Raw genomic sequence first — 26,772 nt, 5'->3', positions numbered from 1 at the left:
TCCATTTTTCCTCCCTGGAGTCATGTGACACATGGAGTCATGTGATGTGTGTTGCAAGGTTTCAGGCGTGAATGGAGAACAGGCCTGTTAAATTTGGTGTTGTAAGTACAGTTCTCTCATACTGACCTTTAGATATTCAACATGCCACCTCATGGCAAAGAACTCTCTGAGGATGTGAGAAACAGAATTATTGTTCTCCACACAGATGACCTAGGCTATAAGAAGACTGCTAACACCCTAAAACAGCACAATGAGATACAGCATGACGGCCAGGGTTATACAGCAGTTGAAGTTTAGTCGATGTGTTTAGTGTAATATCCAGTTGGCTTTAAAAACTAGAAGCATGAGCGCTGCCAGCATTGCTGCAGAGCTTGAAGAAGTAAATAACTAAGTAAAGCTAAGTAAACAAAACTGTAATAGAAAAAAAAAAAACTTTTTCAAAATCAAACGAGCGGTGGATGCTTATCTACACAGATTTCTCTCCTGAAAACTATGTATCTGGGTGAGTAAAGCACTTCCATTTATTTTCAGTATGCTTAGATTCAGAAATTTCTCCAGCACTAAGGCTGCATTAGCATTAGCAGCTAACCGCTAGCGCGCTAGAGTGCTCAGGAAAGCAAGAGCAATATTAGCTAGCGGGTTCATCCCCTGTAGTTTGTTTTAATAAGGTAAACATGCAGACTACAGTCTGATATACTACCCTCTGAACAAAGAAAGAGCAAGTACAGTCAACGGGTAATGCTAATGCTGCTTCAGCAGTGCTAGTCGGGAAAAATTAAAGGATTTTAGGTGTGCTTTATAGTGTGAAAAATACGGTACTTACTTTTGTTGCCAGGAGTTTAGACATTAATGGCTGTGTGTTGAGTTATTTTAAGGGCACAGCAAATTCATACTGTTATATAAGCTGTACACTGATACTTCATATTGTATTATAAAGTGTCATATCTTTAGTGTTGTCAAATAAAAAGATATAATACAATATTTACTGTATACAGAAACATCAAAGACCTACAAGATCATATTTAATGTGATTATTTTAGCTACATTATATTTGTCAATACTCTTAACTTTGATCTTATCAAATTTATTCAGAAAAACATGAAATTCAAAAGGATTCGCTTGCAGTTGAAGGTAGCCTGAACATTGTTACCAAAGAGAATCTTTTGATGTATGAATGCTGTGCTCACCTGACCATCTCTATAACATCCTCCAGCAGGTACTCTTGGACTGGATAGGTGTAGCCTGGAATGTGGATCATAGGGCAGTTGCCTGGATGAAAGAAATCAAAGAGAAGATTGTGGCTCCATATTAAGATTCATGCTGTTACAGATCACGTCTCTCCTTTCATCTGAAGTGAAGAGCATTATCTGGATCATTACCTTTACATTTAGACCTGTTACTGAACTTCTCTTCATGCAGCATGCCGTGCTGTAATAAACTGATTTCATACCTACTGTTTTTATATTTCTAAAGTTAAACATTCGCTGCTCAGCTGAGAGCCAGAGTCAGTCATTCTGCTCAAATAGCCATATAATTATTCATTAGACAAAAGCCATTCTGCCCGGGAGCTCGGCAGGCCAGGCCAATAGAGTGGAAATACTGTTTACCGCGGCACTGAAATGATAACAGGGTGTTATTGCTCCATAATCCCTTATCGGGACATTCACATTTGCATATCACAGAGCTCACAATTACTTATAATTGCATGACTTTCACACATTTGTGCCAAAAATGACAAAAACCATGACCCAACAGAAGAGTTTAGGTAACACAGTTCATCACTGATTCCAGTTATAGTCCTTAAAAAAAAAAAAAAAACCCACTATATATATATATATATATATATATATATATATATATATATATATATATATATATATATATACGTGAAACATATATATTATATACAGATCTGGAAAATAAATAAGACACGACTTCAGTTTCTGAATCAGTTTCCGTTTCTCTGATTTTGCTATTTATAGGTATATGTTTGAGTAAAATAAACATTGCTGTTTTATTCTATAGACTACGGACAACATTTCTCCCAAATTCCAAATAAAAATATTGTCCTTTAGAGCATTTATTTGCAGAAAATGAAAAATGGCTAAAATAACAAAAATAAAATGCAGAGCTTTCAGACCTCAAATAATGCAAAGAAAACAAGTTCATATTCATAATGTTTTAAGATTTCAAAAATCAATATCTGGTGGAATTACCCTGGTTTTTAATCAGTTTTCATGCATGTTGGCATGTTCTCCACCAGTCTTACACACTGCTTTTGGATAACTTTATGCCTTTACTCCTGGTGCAAAAGTTCAAGCAGTTCAGTTTGGTTTGATGGCTTGTGATCATCTATCTTCCTCTTGATATTATATTCCAGAGGTTTTTAATTTGGTAAAATTAAAGAAACTCATAATTCTTAAGTGGTCTCTTTATTTTTTTGCCAGAGCTGTACATGTATTACACACAGACTGATTTTAAGCGTTTATTTTATCGTTGATGATTATGGCTTACAGCCAATGAAAACCCAAAAATCAGTGTCTCAGAAAATTAGAATATTATAGAGGCATGTCATCTGCTGGTGTTGGTCCACTGTGTTTTATCAAGTCTAAAGTCAGTGCATTGTTGTTTTCCCACAAAATCTTACAGCACTTCATGCTTCCCTCTGCTGACAACTTGTATGGAGATGTGGATTTCATTTTCCAGCAGGACTTGGCACACTGCCCACACTGCCAAAAGTACCAATTGAAAAAAAAAAAATCATCAACAATAAAATAAATTAACGCTTAAAATTGATCTTGCCTCATTCACCACCTTTGGGGTAATTTTACTTAATTTCTACACAACTACAACACGGACTGTAAAAAGCACTCACCAAAGTACTTGCTGAATTTATCAGCGTTGAGAGTGGCGCTCATGAGCACCACCTTCAGGTCATCCCTGGACTTCAGCAGGTCCTTAACAATGACCAGGAGAACATCAGACTGCAGACTCCGCTCATGGATCTCATCCAGAACCAGATGACTGACGCTGGACAAACACCTGAACACAAAGCCACACAGGTGAGGTGAGGGCTGTGTGTGTGGTGCTGTGTGTGGATGTGTGTGTGTGTGTGTGTGTGTGTGTGTGTGTGTGTGTGTGTGTGTGAACATATTGGACCCTATTTTAGCGATCTATAGACAAGCCGTCAAACGAGCAGCTTGATTTAGGGCGTCAGTGTGTCTTTGCTCTCATAATAACAGGAAAAGTATACCTTGGTATTCATACCATGGTATGAATGGTAAAATAAACCATTCAGTGTCATTTGCCATTCCTTTAAAGAGTCAGGTGTGCTCTGACTTTGGCGAATTGCTATTTTAACAGCGCAGCACTTCTGCACATCTCAGCAGAGGAAACTGACCTGCGCATTCACACTGTGAAGGTATGGCAGCAATACAAGAATAGAGCAAATCAGCATATATATATTTACAAACATCTTAGCTATATAAACGAAGCATGCAGAAAAATAAACTGTTGACGGGATGTAAGATAGCAATGAGCATTGTGACATAGCATTGGAGCCCTAATTCTACTAAAGCCCCAAAATGTTTAGGTTTCTTTGTTTTATGTAAGCTTTATAGGACACAACACTTGCATATATCCTATTTAATCTTGGTGGGACTAACTTTTACCTACATTATTTGCACTTTGTTGTTTGCCAAACACTATTTGAGCGTTTTTTAAAAAGATGGAAAGGAATTTTCAAAATATATTGTTAAATTTTTCTGATGCAAAGAACAAAGAATATCTCTGAAAAAATATTAGTTTTGACCAAACTGCACTGCAGTGAAGTATAGGTCTTTTGATATGCATTTTAATATTAATTCAGCCATAAAACTGTATTAAAGGGCTGTTTTTTAGCAAGAATAGTTGGTTGGCCACAATGCTAACAGAATCAACAGTCAGTCTAGGCGATACTAACTGTTGTTCTGAGCTGGATTACTTACTGATTTGAGTTGACTACAGACCAAGGGCAGCATGCCCATTAGATAGGACATGTTTTACTGTTTGTTCTGCTATGGACATCTTGTCTAGAGATCTTGTCTGAGTAATGAAATCTAGAATACTGGCTTATAGTTGCCAAAGGTGTGGGTATTGAGTTATTAAGTAAATAAATGGGTCCCATGGAACAGCTTAATTATTAGTTAGCTTATCATTTTAGCAATTTGAGGTTTGGCGTAAGATAAAATTGATATTATGATATATTGTGTAATTTCCATTAGAGACACATTGTTATACATGGCATAAAATATTGTTTTTTTGTTTTATTGAAACATGGGCACTTTAAACTCCAAGAAATGTTGTTATGGCTTTATTACTCCACATGGTTGCTCTATAATCCAATGAAGAGGGTTAATCTGCGATGAAGAATATTGATTGTCAAAATCTGTAAAACTGACACTAATAACTTCAAATACTCCTAAATATACAAATACCAGGAATTACGATCCTCTTCAGTTACACAGATGTTAAGTATCGTACAGAATTATCTTGCAATATATATATTAAGTTTCGCAGGATCCCAGTATTGTGATATCATCGTTATGATGGGCAATGTATCATGATAAAATTGTATTGTGAGATATCCTGTGATTCCCACCCTTAGTCATGATAATTATCTGGTCCTAATATCGAATCAGTACATCCCTAAGTAGTAGTTATCCTCTGCAGTGTTTTATTAAACTGAAGGGGATTCTGGTCGGTAGAGCAGCAGGAATGAAACAAAGCATAATTTGTTTATAGATCAGTTAAAGAAGATAAAGAAGAGAGGGAGCAGGAGAGATAGAGCAGGTTAGAGTCAAACCTCTAGTGCTCTGGAAAAAACCCACTCTAACCCGGGGAAGCTATCACTGCACACTCCGCGTGTATGTGTGTGGAAGTGTGTACAACACATTTCAGCTGGCTGACAAAAGTAAAGACGGTATGACACGAAGAAGCGCAGAATCCCCTCTTTCTCTGGGGATGAAATGAAAGCGGAGGGGGTGTCGAGACAAACGAGCAGCAGGCAGAGCTGGAGGTATCTCACGTCTGCAGCTCCACCATAAAGACAAAGACTCAGAGGGAACTCCAGCGGCCGTGTGACTGCTTTATTGTTGCCATTGTTTACTGTTATACGTCTGTGTGTTTAACCGTGTGGGTGTGTGTGTGTGTGTGTGTGCGCATTCGTAATCCAATATACAATACACCTGTGGCAGGATGATAAAACAATGCTGCCTTTTCTTTGGGGCAGGAGGAGGACAAAGCAGAGAAAAAGAGAGTGAGAGTAAACGAACAAGACAAAGAACAGATTCATACTGGATTATAATCCCTCCACAATTATTACTTTTAGGCAAGTGCAGTTAGACTGCTACAACAGTTAGACTGCTAAAGCTATACAACCATTCAACAGATTCATACTGGATTAAAATCACTCCAAAATTATTATCCGTGTTCATACTGGATTAAAAAACTGGAATAAAAATTAAATACATTAGTCATATAGATATGTACTAATTACATATTAACAGCCTAATGTGTTTTTGATAGTGGTGTCAATTGATTAAAAACCTTTAATCTGATTATTTACAACAATATTGTTTGATTAACTGCAATTAATTGCATGTATTGTATTTATAATGGATATTTAAATGTAAATAAAAGAATTAATGTAAAATGCAATTGTATTTATATTACTGGTGTCAATTAAAATACTAATTAAAATGCTAGTGCGGGTGTTGGACATGTGAATAGTTTTGTGGCGGCTCGGTGGTGCTCTAGGGACAGTGAGCAGCTGCAGCAGGCAGTCAGTGACTCAGCGCAGCAGGTCCATAAGTGCCAGGTTGACCAGCAGCGTGGGGACGGGGCAGACTATGGTAGAAGTTGGGGTGAAACTTAGTGGTGTAATTCATTTGCTTAAAAAAATAATAATGCTTCACTGATTCCTAGTGCTGTGCGATATGACGATAAATATCGTAGGAGCGATAGAAAATCATTCATGCAAATATATAAAGTAGGCTACGATGAAATGTATTGGCGTGGTCACTTTGCACAAACTGGGTTTATATAAGTGATAATAAAGTAATCTTCATAAAAAAAAAGCTTCATAATGTGGTTTTGTGACGTGACGCTGCTTTACGTTATTTGACGGACAAGCGCAGACACGCCGGTTTGCGTCCTGCTTTACGTTATTAAACTCATGAGAGCTGAACAATGGAGACTGATTGTTCTTTTTTTTTTTAAATAGCTACTAGAGGTGTGCCGTACACGATAATATCGCCAACAATTTTTTATATCGTGAACAATATTATACCCTGAAATACCGTGCCGTATCACCCACCCCTAATTATCACATCAGGGTACTACTTTTGTGGCTGTTTTAAGCAAAAGAAAAATTCACATTGTTCTCATTTCCTACTAAATATCTACTACAGACAGATTATATCTGTTCAGTATCACTTATTTTACTTTAATCCTGGATATATGGAGATATATGGAGTGCATTACTATTAGTAGTATCATGACATTCTGAATCATTGACTTCTGTTACAAATCTGGTAAAATTCTTTTTTTTTATTATCTTAGTATCTTAGTATCAATATCATATTGTATACAATAATAAAATGTAAGTTTTGTTTTGTTGCAGTAGTGTATTTTTTATTTTTTTTCATATCACCAAAGGTATCGTTATCGTGATCATACCATGAAATATCGCGATATTATTTTATGGCCATATCGCCCACCCCTAATAGCTACTGCATCTACCTCATCTGTTTTCATTTAATACATATATATTGCTGCACTAAAATTCTCATTTGTGAAAGTTTGGTTTAATGTCACTTTGAAATAAAGTTGGAAAAAAGTTAGCAATGATATTATTTTGTAATATTCTCTGAAGAATAACTGAAAACATACTTAAATGTGGTATATCATGATATATATCGTTATCGTAATATAAAAAATTCCATATCCTGATATATGATTTTTCCCATATCACCCAGCACTACTGATTCCAAATTAATCATGTGTGTTGACAGCCCTAGTTTTGACATTACAAATAGCTAAACACTGGTACCTTTAATATTGTTAAGGTTTTCATTGTCTCGTATTATATATCGCCATTTCTCTTTAGCATATCAGCATATGCATTTTGTCATATTGCCCAGCCTGAATGAAACAAACACATTAACCTTGGTTTGGATTATTGTACAACTGAAAAAATAAAAGAAAACAGACACAGCTCACAGATTCACACTAGCTTAAACTCCCTAAAACTCCCATAAACTTCACATTTAATGCTGTCAGATGATAAAAGCTACACATGCTGCAGATTCACACTGGACTGTCTCTTAAATGAAAAACTAATCCAGGTCCTTCAGGTCCTACGTTATAAAAATGAAGATTAATATAAGAATGCCGTTTATCCTGATTTAATCCTGCATGTGTTCAACAACCAAAGAGGAGCCCTGCAAACTAATCCACATCAATCCAGCTTACTAATAGACTCCCAGCAGCGAGACTGAACCCACCAGTGCAATCAGCCCTGCTGAGAACCCTAACCTCATTAACAGATTCCTCAACTCACAAATCCAGCCAAATAAGAGAGATAAAAATCTGACATTAAACACACACGCACAGAAAACCCCTCTATTAAAAAAACAGACATCCCAATTAAAATTAAGTACAAACTCTGACAGTGCTATTACACCTAATGAGCTCTATTTACATGTGGTAATGGATCCAATCAATGAGCAAAGTTGCACTAAATGGGACACATCCCACATGGTTCCTGCAGGGCATGATTCTGTACAACGTTCAGAGAAACAACAGAAAGAGGCAGAAACAGACATCATTTCCACTGGTTACCTCTTCAAAAATGCCATTAGTACACTTGTTAGTATACACTAAAAAATACAAAGCTGTCTAAACCAGCACTCCATCTGGGAGCTATTATAAAAAAAATATATATATCTAAAATTTATTAGCGATTCTTTATTATGTTAAAATTTTTGTAGTTCTGATTTTACTGAAACAAGTTATTTCCACAGCAGTTTGAAAAGAGTGGCGTCTGGCTTCACATGTGTCTGAGGAGGCATGTGCTAGTTTTCACCCTCTTGGTGCTGAGGCATTGCTAGTGATGGAGGAGTGGGTGGGGTAATCAGCATAGCTAAATAGGAGAAAAAGCAGGGGAAAAAAATTGTGGTATTTGATGCCACATATCAATGTGTGATGCCACATATCAATACAAGATACAATATATCGTATAAAAATATATATCCTGCCGAAGAACACTCACGGTGGGGTGGGATAACAAACCCCAGTGTGCCAAGTGAAAAGCAGTTTGAACTATAATGAAAGATATAAATAAAAAAAATTAATTAAAATAATAAAAAAATGCTTCTCTGGTGAGCTTTTGTTTACATTCCTCCCCTGTCTCTCTCTCGCATGACTTTATTTTACGACTGTTCTTGTTTCTTCGCAAGTTCTTGGGCTTCCCATCTCCTTAAAAGGGCGTTTTTTCCCGGCCGTGTCTCAATTCACTAGCCGGGGCAGCGTTAGTGTATTGAACCGCGACCCTGCTGACTCGGGTTCAATCCCACGTGAGTAGTGGTGTGTTTATTTATTTATGGGTTTACCAGCTTTGAGATCAACTGTTCTGCAGTTGGGTTCAATAACCCTCCGGGCTGGAGTGCTACTAGTCTGTAGAACTCCATCCCATTACACTTAATTTTCCAAAACAATTTTTTTTTGTGGCCCGCCACTTAATGGTTTGGAAAATATCTGGCCTGCAGACAAACCTAACTGTCGACCCCTGCACAACACTATGTAAATACTAGATTGCAGTTACTGCAGAAACTGCGGGTGTGATTGCAGTACTGATTCGTGGCTGGTTACTATGGTGTTGCTAAGCGGTTGCTGGGTGGTCATTAAGGTTTTGCATATTTGACCCAGTGTCGTGAATGTTAAGAGGGGTTCAGTGGGTTCAAATCCCCGTCATGCTGCTTGCCATCAGCAGCTGAATTACGAGAGAGAACAATTGTGATTGAAAAAAGATTCCCAAAGTGATGTTGGTCAGCACAGGAGTTGGTTTGCTGATGCTGAGTCGCTGCGTTTTCCTCCGAGTGCTGGCTACTCTGCGATGCTGCATCAGTAATAGTTTGATAAAAGGAGGTGGCTAATAATCAGCACAGCTTAAATGGGGAGAAAAGTGAGATTTAAAAGACAAAATAAAAAAATATATAAAAAAAAGAAATCACGACATCAACCAGTATTTTCCTGTTATTTCTGCAAGTAACAAAATGTATAAAAATAATACTGGAATCACAGAACCAAAATGCAGTCCAACTGAAGACAGCCCCACTGGACCATATAAAAACACAGCCAAGCTCACAGTCACTGAACTCGCCCCCGATCTCGAGCAGTAGTTTAAAAAAAAAAATAATAATTTAAAATGTTGTGTTGGTGTATCTCTGTTGGCGTGTTTGTTAATGTGAACAAAACTTTGAAAATAAACTGTTTGCATGGTACAAACACCACTTATTATTTTCAATACTGTTATTAACCACCGGCATTATTCTGATCGCAATTATCACCTGAGTATCAATTGCTTTGGCAACATTGTTTGGAAGCAGTCAATAAAGCGAACATTAGATTTAATTGAGCTGAATGAGAAAGAGAGAGAGAGAGAGAGAGAGAGACAGAGAGAGAGAGTGTGTGTGTGTGTGGTGTGAGAGAAGGAAAAACACTCACGGATCAGAGCGCAGCCACTGAAGAATAATTCCAGTCGTACAATACAACACCGAGCCTTGTTTCCGTGGTAACCGGCTGGATAGCAGAGCCAACAGGAGGGGGAAGCCCGAGGATGTGACGTGAAAAAAAATATATATGCAAGATTTAATTACAATCTTCATTCATTATCACAGAAAAAACACTGTAAGCTAGAAGATGGTCAATCTGTGCTGGAAAGAGAAATACATTTGATAAGTGTTCATAAGGGTACACAATAAAGCACAAAAAATATATACCTACAGAACTGGGAAAGTTTAAAATACTTAGAACTAAGGGTGTAACGATGCACTCTGTTCACGATTCTGGATTCACGATTTGATTTTCCAACAATATTTGTAACTAATTTTAAATGACCAAAATGAGCAGACTTTATCACTTTTTAATTTCTTAAGTGTATAAATAATGAAAAATTCACCTTGTTTAAATGTTCTCTGTAAGTGTCTCAGTGTAAACAAACTACTGTGCTGTTTTACTTCTCAATTAATCACTTGTTTATTTTGGCAATCTATAGAGTTTTTTGGTGACTTTTTACTTAAATTTGGCTGCATTCAAATATCTTACTTTTCTCCCCACTACATTATTAGATATCTGTCGTTCCTTTTTGGTTTTGTGAGCACTGAGTGGAGGATATCTGTCGTCTCTCTCTTGGCCCGTGAGAGTCAAATCCTGGAGAGCCAAAACATGTGCAGCAACCACAGTGAGCACACAAGCATAGTGGGAAAAAAGCTTGTGTGATTGACTTCAGTCAAAAATTGACAGACATATCCTCCGCCCTTTGCTTTCATGCCTCTTGGATCTTCGGCTTGCACCAGCAGGATTGCAACCCTTTTGGTGCGACCTCACATTTCATTAATTGTATGTTCCCATGATGTACATAGTCTAATTTTTTCATAGCAATGCATCGTACAATATTGCTTTGTTACAACCCTACTTAGAACTAGGGGTGGGCAATATTATATCGTATACAATATATCGTGACACAGAAATATCATGATATTAAAAATCCATATCGTGATAATAGAGCTGTTCTGTCTTAAAAGTAGTCTATTATTTACTGTGAAGCTTTAAGTGTATTTATTGTATAATTGTTTTAGTTTGCCGTTTATATGCATGCACTAAATATTCTGCAATATTTTTTGCTGCATTATATTATTTTATGCTATATTATTTATTTTGCCACATTATGATTATACTGTTATACTATTATACTATATTCCTGAAATTAATTAATTATTTTTCTGTTTTCCTATATCGCCAAGTATATCGTCATCGCAAAAATACCCTGAAATAGTGATATTATTTTAGAGCCATATCGCCCACCCCTACTTAGAACCATTCAAGATGTAATCATAAACATAAATACAGTATAAAAAATAATAACAATTAAAAACCAAACATCTGCAGCTGAGCTCCAGCAGTATCAAACCTAGGGAAAAACCTCACTGATTTAAATTTTATAATTCTGGAAATTTCTGCCAAACTACGACTCTGAAACACAGCTAAACAATTTCATCTCAGGCCCACTAATCTCTGCTTGAGTCCTTTTACGTCCTTGCTGAAAACTCAACTCAAAAGCTGCTTTTTGCCTAAGATTGGGATTGTGATGCTGTGCTTTCAAACACAGTGTTTTCAATGGGATGTCCACGTTTAGCGTGAAAACAGCTTAGGATGGAGCAGCAGCAGATACAGAGTTTGTTCATAGCTGTAGTAAATATCCGAGTAATAAATTAGTTAAACTGCACCTAAACCTCAGTTTATCTCAAACCTGAGGAGTATACCGTATTTTTCGCACTTTAAGGCGCACTTAAAATGCTTTAATTTTCCCAAAAATCGTCAGTGCGCCTTTTAAATGAATTTTATCAGTCAGGATGGAAAGAGCAGTAAAGCCACTCCGCTGAAGTACAGAGTTATACAGGAGTTTCAGTTTAACTCTCCAGCAGTATTAGCATCAGCTGCTAATCACTAGCTCTCTGTCTGTCCAGGGGTAAGTATTATCAGCCTGTAGCCTGCTGCTAACCTCAGATAGCACTGCTGGAGAAGTATTAGCATTAGCAGCTAACCGCGCTAAGCACAAGCTCTTTGGCCATCCAGAGGTGTATATTATCGCCCTGTACCCTGCTGCTAACCCTGGCTAGCACTGCTGGAGCAGTATTAGTCTTAGCTGCTAGTCACGCTAAGCGCTAGCCCTTTGGCCATACAGAGGCGAGTAGATCAGACTGTAGTCTGCACGTTTACCATGTTAATACAAGCTATGTGGGACGAACCTGAAGCTAATATCTCTCTGGCTTACCAGAACACTCAGGGTTCCTTAGTGTAGCTCTGTTGTATGGCATTAGCCGCTAACCGCAAGCAGTTTACTGCTAATGCTACAGCTTTAGTGGAAATCTGGAAATCTAAGCTTACTGTAAATAAACAAAGTATTTTATTCACCCAAATAAACCGATTTCAGGAGAAAAATCTGTGGAGATTTACATACAGCACTTGTGTGATTTGTCCAACTCATATGAAATGTTTTTTTTTTGTTTGTTTTTTAAGAATTTGAGTTTTGCTTAGTTAACTTAGGCACCTGAATTAGAACGAAAACTTAGCGACACCCATGTTCTTCCTACTAGTTACTAATATCGAATAAAATGCACCTTAATCATGTGTGCCTTATAGTGTGAAAAATACAGTATAAAAGAGTTGGATCATATCACATTTTCATAACAAACAAACTGAACCAAGGGTGTGAACAAATAGTGCTGGTGTGAAAATTCTGTAAAGCCTAATTTAAGACTTTTAATTATTTGAACTGCAAGTGGAAGTTTTCCCATGAAAACTGAGATTAAGCCTAGTTTTGGACTACAGAAGTCGAGGCTTAATTCCTATCTGTGAAATCAACCTCTATTGTCTGTTTATGTTTAAAAAAATAAATAAATAAAAATGCAAAATATGTTAAATATACTGGCACTGCAGATTTTACAGCTAATGGGAGAATGAGAGAAAGACAGAGAGAGAGAGAGAGAGAGAGAGAGAGAGAAAGAGAGAAAGGGTTAAGCACTTTCCAGCTGTGTCACCATCTCCCTCATCTTCACACTCTCTCTCTCTCGCTCTCACCTCTTCCCATCTTCCTCCTTGCTCCCCCTCATCCCTCTCTCCTGTCTCTTTCTTTCCTTCTCTCTCTCTCTCTGTGTCTCAGCAGCTCTTGAGTCACTCTTCAGAGAGGTCTAGTGCGTGTGACCTGAGCAGTAATGTTAAAAGGGTCTGAAACGGTCAGCGTGCTTGACCCATCTTGTCCTCTCATCTCATCCCTCTTTATTTGTCTCTTGGTCTCTCTCTCACTCGCTCACTCTTTCAGCTGCCCTCATCACTCTTAAACCCACTTTGCTCCCGGGCTTTGCCTGATTGGGTCTATTTTTATACATTCACCAAATAAAAAACGTTTTATTTCGTACAACGAATTTAAAGACATTCATTGTCAGGATCTTCAGATACTTGGAAGTATTTACTGCAATTATGATGTCAATGATATGCTCCAACAAAGCTGTGTTGTGATTCACAATAACAGTATAGCATGGTACGATACGTTGTTGTTATTTTACTCACGTTATTGTTACTTTACTACATCTGTAGCTAAAACTGCCATCACATAACATTACCAGGTAAGGTAAGTGCATAAAGGACCAATCCCATTTTACCCCTTGGCCCTACCACTTAGCCCTACCCCTCTGTTTGTGTGTTTATGATTAGGGCTAGGGTGTCTCAATTCTTGTTAGGCTGGAGGGGTAGGGTTAAGTGTTTGGGCTATATGACCCTCAAACAGAGATTTTTCCGAGGCACGCTCCAAACAGAGAAATTTGAGTATTTTCCTTGTTAAAAATGATGCTAGACCATATATTACCATAGTTTAATGTGTAGTTTCAATGTTTTATGACCATTTTCAAAAAAATGCACAAAAAACTACGAGATCATTTAATTTTTCGAAGCCTGGAGAGTATCATCTGCTAAGGCCTTTAGACGGTTGTCCTAAAAAAAATCAAACAAGACATATTATACCTCTTTTTACACAAGTTAGAATAGATCTATGGGCTTTGCACAAAATCACTCACATAAGATCTCACCAGCCAGTTTCTGTCTCTTTAAGAATGAGCTGTTTAAGGGCTCTGTCACTTTTATGCATATAAACTGTTGCTGGTCACATCATGTTTATGCTAAGCGTTTATTGCACGTTTGTGTTAGCTTGTACTAAATGGCAAAACATAAACAAGCTAGTTTATGCATAACTGCGCTAGAAACACAAAATTCAATATGTGAAAAACTTGTCTGTGGCAAATCTGCTGATTTGGTAGGTACAGATTTCTCCCTCAGACAAAGTCTGCTGGATAATCCTGCTGTGTACTGTCTCTGAGGTTCTCAACCAAAACGAACGATGGCGTTTTATCAACTGATCTAATGGGTCTGGCTCTGGTGGGGGTTGATGGTTAAAGGGTGGTGCCAGGCTAGTTCTATGCATGGTTCCTTACTGTGATTTCACAACAAGGAAGCCATAGAAACATCTCATAGAAGCAAATGATTCCTGACACTAAACATTTTCATGATTCACAGAAAATGGATGAATATATTTTTCATGCTTGGAGTTTTTATAGGGCCAGTTGAGACCCAGGTAGAAAATACAAAAGCAAACAAAAAAAAAGTTTGGAGTTTTGCATAATATGTCTCCTTTAAGCAATCTTGAAGCTCAACAACCACAAATTTAGGCTGAATTGTTGCTGTTGGGATTTAATTAGTGGTCAAAGCATCATTTTAATACAGACTCTTCCTCTATTAGTTACTCCACGCCTCTGGCTCCTCTGGCTCCAAAACCCCAAACACACACTGCGCTTCAGCCCCAGAGAGGGGAGATTAGCTGCTGTGCCCAGAGTTGAAGGATACCGTCCCTGGAGAGGCTGTCAAGAAGCAGATGGTTCGCACTAAAAGCCTGAGCTCCAACTAGTAATTAAAGCATGTCTGCAATTACTGAGAGACTGTAAATGAAGAGAGAACGTGAGAGAGTGCAAGAGAGAGAGTCATGCCCTTAGAGGAAAGAATGAAATAGTATGCAATCCTATGCAAATATTACATCAAACATGAATTTTTCCATTAATATTATTACTATGAATATCGTTTTTTTTTGCAGTATGAGGATTGCATTTAAAATTCATTAATTTTCCCAAAAACCATCAGTGCACCTTGTAATTCCGGTGCACCTCATGTATCAGGAGCAGCGAAGTCACGCTTAGCGCTAGCTCTTTGTCCGTTCAGAGGTGAGTATTATCTGCCTGTAGCCTGGAACTAAGCCTGGCTAGCACTGCTGAAGGAGCATTAGCATTAGCCGCTAATCGAGCTTGGCGCAAGGTATTTCCTTGTTCAGAGGTGAGTATTAGTGACCTGTAGCCTGGGGCTAACCCTGGCTAGCACTGCTGGAGCAGCATTAGCATTAGCCACTAACCGTGCTTAGCGCTAGATCTTTCGCCGTTCAGAGGTAAGTATTAGTGGCCTGTAGCCTGGGGCTAACCCTGGCTAGCACTGCTGAAGGAGCATTAGCATTAGCCACTAACCACGCTTGGCGCTAGCTTTTTCGTCGTTCAGAGGTGAGCATTAGTGGCCGGTAGCCTGGGGCTAAACCTGGCTAGCTCTGCTGGAGCAGTATTAGCATCGGCCACTAACTACGCTTAGCACTAGCACTTTCGCTGTTCAGTGGGGAGTATTTAGTGTCCTTAAGCCTGGGGCTAACCTAGGATAGCAATGCTGGAGCAGTATAAGCATTAGCATTAACCGCTAACCACGCTTAGTGTTAGCTCTTTCACTGTTCAGAGGTGAGTATTATTGGCCTGTAGCCTGCTGCTAACCTAGGATAGCACTGCAGGAGCAGTATTAGCATTAGCATTAGCCACTAACTACACTTAGCACTAGCTCATTCACTGTTCAGAACAGAGTATATTGGACTGTACCCTGTGTAGACTACACTCTGATATACTCGCCTCTGAACAGCAACATTTCAGTATTTTAAAAGGAACATTTTTCATTTGCTGTGACTTCACAGCTTACTGACATCACATCTTGCCAACAATAAACTCCTTGGTGCGTGATGGATGAGAAAAATCTCACTGATAAACTGAAATTATTAAATCAAATATAATCTAGACTTCACAAAATGTTGTCAGCTTGAGAATAAAACGGCAAAATAAAAATAAAAAAAAACAGTTAATGTGCAGCTTCTCTCTCTCTCTTTTCTCCTTTCTTTCTGTCTGGATGAGAAACTGCAGTCTGTACCTGCTGCTGTCCAGAACAGTGTTTTACTGGTCACCCTGCAGTGCAGTGTCTCCCTGAAGACTCAAGCTCACAGTACAGGTCCACACTTTACAGGATAATTGGACACTGTGGGCAGCTCTCAGTGTCACAGAGGGGAATTTAAACCAGCGATGCTCTGGTGATAACTGACCCCTGAGTCACGCCCGTACACTCACCTCTGCAGACGAATCTGATACCCACAGGACTTCCCCTCTCCGACAGCCTCCGCCCTCTCTGCTGCGACCCTCTCCGCCACCTACACACACACAATTACACACACACACACTTTAATACTTTGCACTTTCATTCAAAATCACAGACAGGCTTTCTGCTGTTCATTATAGGCGTGAAGGGACTCCAAGTCTTGGACTACACAGTGTTTTGAATGGAGATTTCCCATTAAAAGGAAAAGAGAGTCTAAGACTGTCTAAAAACCCACCCATAGTGTATATTAAGGCTGCAACTAATGACTATTTTAGTAGTCAACTAATCTGCCGATTATTTTTTCGATTAGCCACAATTATGTTTATTATGCCCTTTATTTGCGTTTCCTATTGGTGAGTCTCCTGATCCAGTGCATGTTTTACTGCATCTTGACCACTAAACTTTGCAGGATTTTGAAAGTTATATAAAAAAATTTGGGCCGTCAACATTAAAGCGTTAAAGCACGCTTTTAATTTGTAATTAGTAATGTGTTACAATTTTTTTAACGCAAGTAAATTAAGACACAAAGTTTGACTCCTACTTCCACCATAATCTTCCCCGCCCAACGCACTCAAAGAGACCCGCACTTCTGCACCGCCCTTCTTCTCATCTCTGATAAGTTCGAATTCAGAAATCCTCACAACCAATTTTACAGTCCAATTTATCATGCATTTTTTTTATTTCAGCACACTACGTTGATTTTATCTCCCCTCAAACATACAAGTATATACTAGTATTTTAATTGGCACCACTAATATAAATATAATTGCATTTTACATTTCTTACATTCATTCTTTTATTTACATTTAAATATTCACTATAATAATTTACTTCTGAAGAAAAACAAATGCGATTAATTGCAGTTAATCACAGAATTTTATTGTGATTAATCAAATTAAATACATCAATCGATTGACACCTCTAACAAAATTAAAAAACATATTATAGGAGACATTCACACATGCAGGATGTTACCATTTAAAAAAAATCTACTTAAATGTCTTAAATTGAGATGTCATTATTAATTTTGTAAATTTTACTTTGAATCTGTCAGTGTTTTGATCTAAAATGCTATCAAATCTCTTCTATTGTGAGGATTTTTGTTAATCAAATTCATTTATTTATTAGTATTTACTTCTTTTAGTATTAATATTTCCTTTTTGTTCTTTTAATGCGCTCTTAAATTGCCTCTGTAACCAGTGTTGCCAGATCAGCAGTTTTCCCGGCAAACTGGGCTTGTTTTATAGTCGCAGGTAAAAAAAAATCTAAGTACAAGGAGTGCAATTTTTGTTTCTATTTTTATAATTATCATGGCCACAAAAAAGCCGTAATTGCTAATTGTTTAAAACAAAAATGTGCTGTGTTGTGAATGTCTTTGTCAACATTAGATACTGGGCTAGTTTAAACTTCTAAAGGGTGGGTTTTAGACTTTTAGCAGAATATTTATTTATTTATTTATTTTTACTGGATCTGGCAACCCTGGCTGCAGCTGACGATAACTTGCTGTCTGCTTTGTCTCTCTATCGCTTCAAAGACAACAGAAGGTACTATAAGTGTCATTTATACTCTGAGAACATGCTTAAATGTATAAGGAGCTGATGTACAGGGAGTATGGGTGTTGTCTTGTCCCTTATCTGGTGTGTTTACATCCTACGGGGTGTAGTCAGCTCCATCACACCTAAATGATGCGTCCACAATGAAATTTCATTGTAGACACATTTTAATAGTCGTCATTGTCGATTATGTTGACTAAGTGTTGCAGTATTTGTGATGTCCATTAAAATTCACTAACATTTTGCACATATAAGGGCATCTTAACAAGGCTATTAAAACAAAATTAAACAAAAAAATATTTGGGCTGGCCAACCACACTCACAGATATGGCACTGATGCGTCTCGGCTGGGTGCAGACCACCCTGCATAGGGAGCCCACTCCGCGCTGAATGTAGTCGTCTAGGATAAACTGTGTGACCTGCGTGGTTTTGCCACAGCCAGTTTCACCACTGACCACGACCACACGGTTCGCCTCTATCAGCTCTACCAGCTCCTGCAGTCACACGAGATAGATAGTAAGTGTTAGTGCATAGTGGTGTACTGAATCTTTACTATATAGTAATACCCTGGCTTACTAGTGCATTTCAAAAAAATTGAATATAATTGAAAAGTTACTTTATTTATTTTTCTCTTATTTTTAATGATTATGGCTTACAGTGAAAACCCAAAAATCAGTGTCTCAGAAAATTTGAATACTATATAAGACCAATTGGTACTTTTGGCAGTGTGGGCAGTGTGCCAAATCTGCATCTTCATAAAAGTTGTCAGCAGAGGGAAGCATGAAGTGCTGTAAGATTTTGTGGGAAAATAAAACTGCACTGACTTCAGACTTGACAAAACACAGTGGATCACCAGCAGATGACATGTCTCTCCAAACCATCACTGATCATCAGTAAATTTTACATTTTTTTGGAAAGCAAGGGAGCAGAGTCTGGAGGAAGAGTGGAGAGACGCACAGTCCAAACTGCTTGAGGTCTAGTGTGAAGTTTCTACAATCAGTGATGGTTTGGAGAGCCTATATCACTAGAATTATAAGGCTGTTGGGAGCATCAAGCGTTGTATTTCAGATTGCTGGGAGTGAATGGAGGTGGGCTATTCAACAAATGTTTGTACTTGCTTTCATGTTTCACTACATCCCAAGTCCATTTCACACCATTTTCTTATTTAAAGTAGCTAAAGACATGCATGAATTCATTCATTCAAGACGTGTCCACAAATATTTGGACATATTTTGTTTTCCTTTGTCAGCCAAACTGTGTTTTAAAAGAATCTAATCTAACCATTTATTGCAGTGTAAAATGATCATGATTAAGAGGTCACGAGCTGAAAAGCTGTTGAAAGTTGTGCACTGTACCTCTCTCATGCTGTTCGAGGGCAGCTTCTCTCTGAATTTCTGGAACACACAACACAACAAATGCTGATATCAAGCAAATACACCACCAACATTCCTCACGAGCTAAAAAAAAACTAACAATATGATAATAAAAGTAATAATAATTAGTCCTTCTCTCACCAGCATATCCAGGTATTTAGAATTCTCTCTTTTATTCTCCAAATCACTCTGCAGCTCAGCGTCCAGCGTGGGCTTCCGGACAACATCTTGAAATAAGTATTCTAGATCTTTGGCTCCTGGTTCCTCTTTCACACGCATCCTCACCTCCTCCTTTGGCTCAATTTTTGGCACTTTGAAGGTCTGCTGCTCCTGCTGTTCTGGAGGATCATCCCCATCAAAGTAACTGCAGGACAAAGAGATAGCCAGAGCCATTATTATCACAATTATGAACAGAGAGATGAAATGAACAGGCATAAAGCCTCACAGGGAGTGAAGAAGAGAAGTGAAAGAAGAAGATTCTAAAGCTAATTTCCTGTCGTAGGGTCTACCAGATTATAAAATGCAATCAATGAACGTTTATTTTCTGGTCTATTTTTATACATAAGGTGCATTTTGAGCGACAATATAAAGAAACAAAGCTGTCATTATGTTTCCCTTCTAATTCCGCTGGTCTCACCGCTTGGGGAACCTAAACAAAACTGTCATTCTTAAAAAAAAAAAAAAAAAGTTTCAAAGTTAAACGAGCGCTGGATGTTAATCTACACAAATTTATCTCCTGAAAACTGTTTATTGGTTGTTATTTGGTTGAGTAAACTGCTTCCGTTTATTTAGAGAAGCTTAGATTTTCAGTATTTTACCCCGGTAAACATCAGAGCTTGCCGCTGTTCACAGCAGCACTTAACGTAAACAAGAGTCACCAGACAGCGCTACATTGAGAAACCCCGAGTGTTCCCATAACCCAGAGCGCCATCAGTTAGCGGTTGTTAGCTTGTTTTAACACTATAAATACGCAGACTACAGTCCGACATACTCTCCTCTGAACAGTAAAAGAGCTAGCGCTGTGCTTAGCAGCTAATGCTAATGCTGCTGCACCTAGCCTTAGTGCTGGAGAAACTTCGCTGACACTCCTGTGTAAAGCTGCAACTCAGCAGAGTGGCTTAAATTCTCCTTATGGGCCTGTTTTTGTAGCCTCTTGGCCAGGACAGATTCCCATCATCAATAGAACAATGAATTCTGAATTACATCAGAAATTCATTTAATTCTAGGACAATATCAGCACATCTGTCTATGAGCTGAATCTCAAAAGAACATAGGTCATGCAGCAAGACAAAGACCCCAAGCACACAAGCCACACTATCAAATAAAGGTGTTAAAGAATAAAAGTATAATGTTTTGGAATGGCCAAATCACAATCCTGAAAAATCCAGTAAAAATGTTGTGGAAGGAGCTAAAGCAGCAGTTCATGGTAACAAACCCACACGCATCCCAAAGCGAAAGTAATTTTGGACCAAGGAATGGGCTAACAACTGTTAATGGTAATATTTAGCTCCTGCACAAGTAGGTCACACCAGATACTGAAAGCAAAGGTTCACATACCTTTTCCACACAAATATATTTAATATTGGATCATCTTCCTCAATAAATACAAATACAAATCTAATATATTTTACCTAATTTGTTTGATCTGGTTCTCCTAGTCTACATCAGGACTTAAAAATCTGTAAACATTCTTTGATCAAAAAGTTTTAGACCAAATTCATGCAGACATCTAAAAAGTCCATAAGGGTTTTAAAATTTTGTTAACCAGTTACAGGCCCTAGCTGTTATTTGAAGACAGAAAGCTGATCAGAAGTTTACCTGTGGCCACTGGGCTCCTCCTTCACTTGCTGAAACTGAGAATTAGAGGGGTGGGCTTCTTGAGGAGGTCCTCTCTGAACTGAATTCAGCAGCTTTGTGATGTGCTGCTCCCTGGACTCATCCATCTGAACTACAGCCCTCTGAAAAAATGAACAAAAAGACCTGTCAGCTAGCAGTGATATTGGTTGAGGGGCCAAATATCAAAGACCTGACACCAAAAGCCTAGAGCCAGCTGGACGGGTTGTGATAAAATTCCATAGCAAGTGGATGTGCATTAGGCTGAATGCAGTCAAACCTCACAATAATGATCCAAAATACAGTATATGGACCAATGTATGGGGACACTGCTTGTAATGAGTGCATTTAGCTATGTTAGTTTCTAACCGTGACCATGGAAGGAATCCGAATTCATAAGGGTCTCCTCTGGTTTAAACACTTATAATTTCTTGAAAAACAATGGCACTGTTCCACCAAATAAGTCTATTCGTCTGCTCAGGTGTGTTAATATAACAATAGTGAGGGTATGAATAATGAAAGCAACTTATATGGCAATAAATGTAGCTGATTTATTTGAGTTGTAGAAGTAGTAGCAGGAGGGTGGCCATGCTCCAAAAATCCCCTGATTTAAACCTGATGAACTGAAATGGTGATTTAAGGTGATTTGGGATGAGCTGGAACTTCACAGCATGAAAGAAAAGCAGCAACTATTGTTCAGAACCTCCAGAAACTACTTCAAGACACAGAGGAAACTATTCCAGGTGACTCTCCCTCATGAAGACACTGAGATTAAAATACCAAGAGTATTCAGATCATGATGTGGCTAATTAAAAGAGTCTAAAGTATAAAACATTCTGGTTTGTTTAACATGTTTTGAGTTTCTGTAAAGCTTTAATTATATGTTAAATGTACACAGTAAAAAAACACTGAATGAGAAGAAGTGAGTCCAAACTGTTGACGGGCTCTGTATATATTAATAATAATATTAATAACTGCTCACCGATTTTCTTTCTGCCTCGCTTCTCTTGATTCCTCCCCATTTGGCATACCACAGTCCTATCTCCCTGCCCTTCAGGTGAGCCGGGTGCTTTCCTCGACCCCCTCCTCCTCTTCCTCCTCCTCCTCCTCCTCCTCCTCCCTCTCGGCTGTGTCCTTCCTCCCGGTCCTCCCAGCTCGAGCTGCCCCGGTTTCCCCCGCGCTCCCATCGCGAGTCTCCATCATCTCCCCTCCACCCTCCTCCTCTTCTTCCTCCTCTTCCTCTACCTCTCCCTCTTCCTCCTCCTCCTCCGCTGTAGTAGCTCATGTCTAAGGCGGTGGAGAGTCTAGTCCAGTAGCGGAATAAAGCTATTCTGTGCCGGTGAGTGAGTCATTAACGCTCGGCTGTAGAGTGAACCGGGAGTCCAGGCTGCCGGCCGCTGCTGTTATTATTATTACCTGACAGTAGCTAACAGTTAGTTAGGTTATCTCGCGGCTCAGGAATGAAGGAGCGCTCTGTAAGGGTTTTACATGGTATTTAAAGGCTTGTGCTGATCTCTCCGCTCATATAAACCCCCCAGCGAATTCCTCCATCTCTCCTAAACCCGACAGGACCCAAGTCTGCCCTTTTCTAAATCAGTAATATTGTAAATATCGCTCAGTAAAGCCGCTAAACTCCGCTCCTCACAGCCGCTTCACCAAGCCAACCGGTCGCAGCAATGCAACGTCACGTGTTTCCACGGCTCTCGGGCGCCGGCTTATGACGCAATCATATGTCATGCGAGACTTTGGGCAGCGAGTCAAACTAGTGAATAAATAAGCATTACAGTCATATAAATGACAAATATATATTATAAATTTGGCAAGCCAAACAGGAAATATATAATGAAAGCTGATATATATTTCTATAATGAACGCTGATATATATTTAATGAAAACAGATATATACATATATATACAGTACAGGCAAAAAGTAAGAAACTAAAATGTAACTGAAAATAAAGAAAACTCATTGAGGAGGAAAATGGAGGGTCACAAACATCATTGAGTTTTTGCACCAGGAGTAAAGGCATAAAGTTATCCAAAAGCAGTGTGTAAGACTGGTGGAGGAGAACATGCCAAGATGCACGAAAACTAAAAACCAGGGTAATTCCACCAAATTTTGATTTCTGAACTCTTAAATCTTTATAAATATGAACCTTTTTTCATTATTTAATGGTCTGATAGCTCTGCATCTTTTTGTCATTTGAGCCATTTCTCATTTTCTGCAAATAGATGCTCTAAATGACAATATTTTTATTTGGAATTTGAAAGAAATGTTGTTGGAGTTAGAATAGGATAAAACAGCATGTTCATTTAACTCAAACATAAACCTATAAACAGCAAAATCAAGAAAACTGATTCGGAGACTGAAGTGGTCTCTTAATTTTTTTTACATATATACAAAGTGGAAATAATGCGTCATGAAGTTACACTTATATAGCACGTTTCTAGAAACCCAAGGGCGCTTTACAGGTAGCAGGTAGAACAGCCAGTGTAGAGAATCCAGTGATGTTCAGGAGGAAAATGTACACAGAATAAAGCATATATATACATATAGGGCTATGAACATATTTATTTACCACAAAATGTGGCGAGTTTTTAAAAAGCCCATACATTTTGCCCATTAAAAAAATTAGTTTAGACACGGAACACCAAATATGGGCATAAAAGGATTAAAGAATGACACCCAACTGCAGTGGTCTATTTGGACATGCAGTATTGTGCACTAAAATGCTGTTGTAATGTAAACATTACATAACTTTTTTGTTCCCTAAAAAGTTCCTAAAACTCCATGTCATTCTCGGTGTCTGGCAGTGTTCAGCTGTTGCATGACTCTAGGGAAGAAGCTGTCCTGAAGTCTGTTTGTCTCTGATGTGATGCACATGAAACATTGACGAGAGGGGCAGCAGATCAGACAGACGATGTCCGAAGTGGGTTTCGTCTTATTTAATAAGTACGTATGTTGGCTGCTTTACTGAGGCAGCAAATTCTGAGAAGGTCCTCCAAAGACGGCTAGGAGCTGCCAGCGATCTTCTGGACAGTATTGATGAGCCTCTGAAGAGCTCCTCTCTCTGCTGCAGAGCATTTGGCACAAAGATGCAGAATATCTCAATGGAAAAAGGGGTAGAAGGACACCAGCAGCTTCTCCTGCAGGTTGTTTTCCTAAGTGTCTTCAGGAAGTAGAGATCCTGCTGTGACTTTATTGACTATGTTGGGGGTTTTGGTGTCTGAGAAGTTCAGCACTACACTAGGCTGCCAGTCATTGGTCTTCATCCGCGTAGACTCATCTTCTCCTGAGATCTCTCTCTCTCTCGCTTTCCCTCTTGTAGACAATCTCTCGCTCCATCTCTCTCTCTTTCTCTCTCACACACTCTCTCTCTCATTCTCTCCATCTCTCTTTCTTTGTTACACACTCTTTCTCGCACTCACTTTTTCCATCTTTCTTTCTGACACACTCTAACTCTCTCCATCCTCTCTCTTTCTCTATCTTACACATTCTGTCTCACTCTGGTCATCTTTTTTTTACACAGTCTTGCTCTTTCACGCTCTCTACTTCTCTCTTACACACTCTTGCTCTCTCACTCTCTCTATTTCTGTCTTACACACTCTTTCCATCACTCTTGCTTTTTCTCTCTCACATCTTTCCATCTTTCTTACACCCTCTCACTCTCAATCTCTCTTTCTTTGTTACACACTCTCTTGTGTTCTCTCTCATCTTTCCATCTTTCTCTCTGACACACTCTCACTCTCGCCATCTCTCTCTTTCTCTCTAACTCACCCTCTCACTCTTTCCATCTTTCGCACTTACACACTCTCTTGCTACCTCTCACGCTCTCTCTTTTTCATACACACTCCTTCTCACTCTCTCCATCTTTTTCTTACACACTCTCTCTTGCACTCTCTCTATTTCTCGCACTCCATCTATCTGTCTTTCTCGTACACTCTTTCCATCTCTCACTCTTTTTCTCTTACACTCTCCCTAACCCTCTCTCACACTCTATCTCTCTTTTACAAATTTTCTCTTGCCCTCTCCATCTCTCTCGTGTTCCCTCTCAAACACACGCTGTCTCTCACTCTCTCCATATCTGTTTTCTCTCTCTTACATTCTATCAGCATCTCTCTTACTCTCTCAATGTATCTTTTGTTTTTCTCTCTCTCTGTTTCTGTTTTACTACACTCTTTTTATTTCCTTTATTCCTCCCTACCTTACTTTCTTCCTTTACCTACATGCCTCATATTACTCTCTTTCTCACATTTCTCTCTTTTTCTTATTCTTTTTGTCTCTCTTTTTGCTATATATTACTCTTCTCTTTTCGAGTATATTCTCTCTTCTTTTTGTTTCTACTTACTCTTGAGTTTCTCCCTCTCTTTTTTATCTCTCTTCTCTCTGGATTCTGTCTCTCTACCTTTACTGTCTCCTTCTGTTATCTTCTCACCATTTCTTTTTTCCCTCCCTTTATCTTCTTTCTTCCTCCTGCTCCATTTTTCCCCTAGGTGCCTACAGCATCATATCATCAGACTGTGTGTGTGTGTGTGTGTGTGTGTGCTGGAGAAAGAGTGTGCATGGCATACAAAAGCAGCTGTGATTCTACAATCCTGTAATGCCTCTAAATGTATGTGTGTGGTGTGGGCGTGCGTGTGTTTGTGTGTGTGTGTGTTTGTGTGTGTGTGTGTGTGTGTGTGTGTGTGTGTGTATGTGTGTGTGGTCATTTGTTCTGATGTCCAGGCTGTAATTGGCCTGTATTCACACTGCCAGTGGCCGCGTGTTGAAGGCCGTGGCAGCGATTAATAGGGCAGTTGAAAACACTAGGCATGTCCTGTGGGGGCCGGGGGGTTCCGGGGGGGCCGGGGGCAGAGGAGAGAGATAATTAGGGGCCGGGGCGAGAAGCTCACTCAGGAGAGACAGTGCAGAACACATCATGAAATATGCAGCGGATATTTACCATAACAGTGGGCTTCAGACTGGACTTTGAAATGTGTAGGCTTCTCTCTCTCTCCCTCTCTCTCCCTCTCTCTCTCTCTCTCTCTCTCTCTCATCGTCTATACCTTTCTTTCTGCCTTTATGGGTTCTATTTCAAGCCACTCTGAAGCTCTCATCAGTTTGGGGATGTATGAAGATGTATAGATAAATATATACATTGATAACCTTGTTACAAAACATTATTTTATTATAGGCCACTGTTTATCACTCTACGTTATATTAATGTTATTAAGTTTGAGCCCTGACAGGCTTTGGTTTTTGATGATGGTTGTGTCCGGACCTTCTCTGCCTTGGTCTTATCCGCAGATCTCATTTTGAACAGTTTGAACACTGTAACCTCTGAAGTATCTCTCATATCGCAAGTATGTCTCATTTGTGTCTAAATCTGCAATTTTGAAGCAACATTTGTGACATTTGTTGATCTCAAAACAAAACCTAAGTATCCTGAGTCATTAAAGATCAACATTTGAGCAGAATAATTTTCCTATAGGTGGGGTTTTGGAACACGCAGCACTCGGTCTGGATGTAAGCCGAACATTTTATGCCAGACTTGGGCCTAGATCCATACCGGAGCAAATTACACGATTCTGGTTAAGAGCTATTCACCTGAATGAGCACCCGTGAGTCTCAGCACCACTAAAAGTGAAATAAAAAAGTTTTCTTAGAAATTAGATTATTAAATAGAATATTAAGTATTAAGTAATCCACTTTCTCT

General features: G+C 38.8%; 1 protein-coding gene across 1 annotated transcript in view; it reads right to left on the bottom strand.

The window, feature by feature from the left end:
* Positions 1-22,770, bottom strand: part of dhx36 (DEAH (Asp-Glu-Ala-His) box polypeptide 36) — an 83,681-nt gene extending 60,911 nt beyond the window's left edge. Inside the window, exons 1-9 of the mRNA XM_022679985.2 lie at positions 22,059-22,770; positions 21,062-21,201; positions 19,385-19,607; positions 19,226-19,264; positions 18,194-18,364; positions 16,290-16,369; positions 9,766-9,840; positions 2,876-3,042; positions 1,188-1,269 (exon numbers count right to left, since the gene is read on the bottom strand). Coding sequence (XP_022535706.2) covers positions 1,188-1,269; positions 2,876-3,042; positions 9,766-9,840; positions 16,290-16,369; positions 18,194-18,364; positions 19,226-19,264; positions 19,385-19,607; positions 21,062-21,201; positions 22,059-22,361 — 1,280 coding nt within the window. The 5' untranslated portion in view covers positions 22,362-22,770. The remainder of the gene's footprint in view (positions 1-1,187; positions 1,270-2,875; positions 3,043-9,765; positions 9,841-16,289; positions 16,370-18,193; positions 18,365-19,225; positions 19,265-19,384; positions 19,608-21,061; positions 21,202-22,058) is intronic.
* Positions 22,771-26,772: the final 4,002 nt, after the last annotated feature.

Source organism: Astyanax mexicanus, chromosome 9, assembly GCF_023375975.1.
Source record: "Astyanax mexicanus isolate ESR-SI-001 chromosome 9, AstMex3_surface, whole genome shotgun sequence".
NCBI classification, from domain to species: domain Eukaryota; kingdom Metazoa; phylum Chordata; class Actinopteri; order Characiformes; family Acestrorhamphidae; genus Astyanax; species Astyanax mexicanus.
The sequence above is the reverse complement of the archived record's forward strand: the minus strand, read 5'-3'. Positions and strand labels throughout refer to the sequence as shown.